The sequence below is a fragment of the Alligator sinensis genome, unplaced genomic scaffold, assembly GCF_000455745.1.
Source record: "Alligator sinensis unplaced genomic scaffold, ASM45574v1 scaffold93_2, whole genome shotgun sequence".
In the NCBI taxonomy this organism is placed as follows: domain Eukaryota; kingdom Metazoa; phylum Chordata; order Crocodylia; family Alligatoridae; genus Alligator; species Alligator sinensis.
This window is the reverse complement of record NW_005841854.1, coordinates 3256128-3260036: the sequence shown is the minus strand read 5'-3', so window position 1 is coordinate 3260036 and position 3909 is coordinate 3256128. Positions and strand designations below refer to the sequence as shown.

The following is a 3909-nucleotide window of genomic DNA, read 5'->3' as shown; positions in this document are numbered from 1 at the left end:
AGCAGGAATCTGACATTAAGTTGTATGAAGTTGTAAGCAGGAAGCTTAATGAAAGTTTACGGTGGATTAAGTAGCTCTCCTGGAAAGTGGGAGAGGGGGGCAGGTAAGAAAATAAGAAATTCTCTAGATTTCTGTTTATCAGTTTGCTTTATAGTCACTAGCTACAAATAAATATGTGGGATAAAGAACTGCTTTAGTTTGCCAGGAGAGTGGTATTCCAGTCCTCAGTCTGGCTCTGCACAAATGTGTCCTTATAATTATTATTATAAATCTGCAAGATAAGGTTTAAGCTGTGGAAGTTATTACACAAGTAGATGGAAACTTTTTGGGAACTTGGAGAAGTTCTACCTGATATACACCCCAAGTAATGCTCAATCCATATTCATAATACTAACTTTTACTATACCATTCCATTGATGTTTCCCTAAAAAGTATAATACTGACTAAGGTCCTTGAGAAAAAGGGTCCTTCTCCAAGGGCCTGGAGCAACAACGTTTGTACTGGACTGGAGCAACAACACGTTTGCACCGGCCTGGACAAACAACATGTTTGCACTTTTACATGGGTGCTTAAAGCAGCAAAAATATATTACACTGGCTTATGCAAAAATAAATTACTAGAATCTGGAATAGCTACCCCAGGAAAAACCCAGGGGTAAAACTAGACCAGTATAAGTTACAGTAGTGCAGAAGTCATGTGTCTGGAGCCCTGTTGGATCATTTGCTAAGTGCAAACATATACTACCTAATAACAAGGTGCCATCCACTTCAGCAGTTACCCCTGGATACCTGGCCATCTACCTGCTCTGGATCTAAGTGTAATTTATATAAGCATAAAACAATTCAACATAAATACTAATATTAATATAATATCCAGGCCCCAATACATGACATTTTTGGAAACTGGTTGTTTTTTAAATCTTAACTATAAAGTTCTTCGATTAATAATATTTAATAGAAATGCAGTTAAAGGTACTGTACCAAACTCCAGTATGTACTGATGTGCTTCATCCACGTATCTTATGAGCTGCTGAAGGAAACTGTAGGCAAAGCGTTTCTCAATGGAAGGGGTGTCTAACTCCAGATCCTTTAATCCTCTAAAATAAAAAATAAGTTACTTCCCATACACACGAAAAGGACTGAAAGCATCCATAATTCATTAAATAGCCCAAAGCTACCTACTCTGATATTCCTCAAATTTATGTTAATATGAAACTGATTACATATTTGGAACCCAATTTTCCTTGATGTCTCACAAAGTTATCCTACTTATGTTTTGGTCAGTTACTTACCAAAAATGTAGGCTCATCAAATAAAAAGTGTGTAGAAGATGAGCACTTTCCAAATAATGCTATTCTTACAACATTTTATGCTTCTTTCCTTATCAAGTACACATTACTTTTTAACATTGTTCCCTATGCTTTGACCCTTCTAAGGCTAAGCAGTTTTGAAATGTCCCAAGTCAGTTTTTTGTCTTGGTTGAAAGAATCAATCAGGATAATTTCCCAGGTCCTCAGATCATGGATGCCCCAATGGGCTAAGTTAGTGCAAATCATGCAATGTGTGCATCTTTTTAAATCCTTTTTCTTGAGATTTTTGCTGAAATGGCATTACGATTTTTCAGCAGTTCACCTTTTTATGTTGAAATTCATTCTGGACATCTATGCTCTATCAGCCAACACTCCCCGCATCTCCCATCCTCCACCCCAATAAACTTTAATTTCTACAGACACTTATAAATACATACATTTAGTACAGAGAATAGTTAGCAAAGTAAAGCTCATGTCCTGTTTGCAGAGACAGGCAGGGTTTGAACATCTTCATCCTTAGAAAACCATACTTGACCTGAGACTTTCACCGGAGCCCAAGTAGATTAAGCAACCACATCCCACTAAATTCCAATGGGATTTTGGTACAAAATTAGTAAGAAATATTCTATAGCGTTGCATTTTGCTTGACACTGGTGATGCTTGTTCTCAATTTCAAGATGGCAGATTCCAGAATTAGTACCATTTCCCAACCATTGACCTGCAGGTGATGTCTTAGTGCTTGGAGAACCATAGCCCATGAAAACTATTAGCAGAACATTCCATTATATTATTCAGGGGTTACAAGACTGATTTTGGTGAGGTCATAGATTAGAAAATTTTCCAATGCATTTTGCCTGAGCTTATAATCATAGAATCATGGAATGACCACGGAAAGGACCGCCAGAGGTCATCTACTCCAAACCCCTTCTCAAGACAGGATCAACCCTATCCAAACCCTCCAAGTTCTTGTCTCCATTCAGAAAACTAACAATCAGCCCCATCACACAACTACAAGATATATTTCCTAGTAACACCAAAAGCACCCTAACCTACCACAGGTAAAGCTGCGAGGACAAGGGCTGTCAGCTTTCTGCTGCTGCAAGTGTTGTTCATATGCCCTCAAGAGTTATGTTGTATGTCTGAACACTGTTGACTGAGTTCATCCAGTAAACTTAAGAACATCTCACTGACTTGTCATTTTGTTTCAAGCCACCAGGATTTGTTGACTTACATAGCAGATTCTTACTAAGGAATCTTTTGGGGGTGATGACTCAGATGGAATGGAGGCAGGGAAAATGCTAAGTACACCATAACCACCTAACTTTATGGAACTGGTTCTATTTAAAACAACAGCTGGTGTTGCGTTGTTTCAATGTCTTTAGGTTTAGTGAAAGTGCGATCAGGCATCAAAGGGGCAGCTCCAGGTGTAGACTAGAATTGACAGACATGCAGTTTAAACAAACAGTAATATCACTGCAAAGGAACATATTCTAAAACTCTCATACCAGAAGAGGCCAGAGTAGAGCTAAGAGAGTACTCATTTGAATGGGTATGCCTGGTAAAGCAAACTGAACTTGTTATAGCTACATGGATGTGGAGTCAGGCCTTCTTCTTGAACCCTTAGATGGTAGCTACATCACTGGGAAGTGTTTGGTGCCTATTTTAGCAAACTATATTACATATTCCTTCAGACCCCCACATCAAGGGGAAGAAAGGGATTCGGGGCTCCTGAGGCAACTCTCGGAGACCATAAAAGCTAAAGAGGCGGTAGTCATGGGGGACCTAAACTACCCGGACATCTGCTTGGAGTCACAGACAGCAAAGTCCCACCACTCACACAGGTTTCTAACCTGTGTACAGGACCTCCACCTGACACAGGAGGTACACGGTCCCACTAGGGGGAATGCCATACTGGATCTGGTATTGGCAACGGGGGATGTCATGGTTGGGGACCTACAGATCGGTAGCCATCTGGGGGACAGTGATCACCTAATAATAGAATTCACCATAAGACGTCGAGTGGGTAAGGTAACTAGTAGGGTGAAAGTGCTAGACTTTAGGAAAGTTGATTTCAATGAACTCAGGCGATTAGTCAAGGACGCACTGCAGAGTAGGACTTTTGAAGTGATGGGAGCCCAAGAAGGGTGGCTGTGCCTTAAGGAAATGATCCTTCGGGCACAAAGCAAGACGATCCCCGAGCGAGGCAAAAGGGGGAAAGGGGCCAGGAGGCTTCCCTGGCTGACCAGAGAAATCCAGGGCAGCCTAAGGGACAAAAGGGGAGCACATAAAAAGTGGAAACAGGGAGAGATCACCAAAGACGAATATACCTCCTCTGCTCGTGCTTGTAGAGAGGCAGTTAGACGGGCCAAAGCTACCATGGAGCTGAGGATGGCATCCCAAGTAAAAGACAACAAGAAATTGTTTTTTAGATATATAGGGACTAAAACGAAGGCCCAGGGAGGAATAGGACCCCTGCTAAATGGGCAGAAACAATTGGTGACAGACAGAGGGGACAAGGCTGAACTCCTCAACGAGTTCTTTGCCTCAGTGTTCCTAAGTGAGGGGCACGACAAATCTCTCACTGGGGTTGTAGAGAGGCA

General features: G+C 41.3%; 1 protein-coding gene across 17 annotated transcripts in view; it reads right to left on the bottom strand.

Annotated features, from left to right (window-relative positions):
* RYR2 (ryanodine receptor 2) overlaps positions 1 to 3909 on the bottom strand; it is an 847904-nt gene that overhangs the window by 188914 nt on the left and 655081 nt on the right. For all 17 annotated transcript variants that reach the window (XR_003095960.1, XM_025213656.1, XM_025213760.1 and 14 more), the window contains one exon: positions 981 to 1096. Coding sequence is in view for 16 of the 17 variants with exons in the window: in XM_025213656.1 (XP_025069441.1) it covers positions 981 to 1096 (116 nt within the window). In the remaining variant the exon portion in view is untranslated. The remainder of the gene's footprint in view (positions 1 to 980; positions 1097 to 3909) is intronic.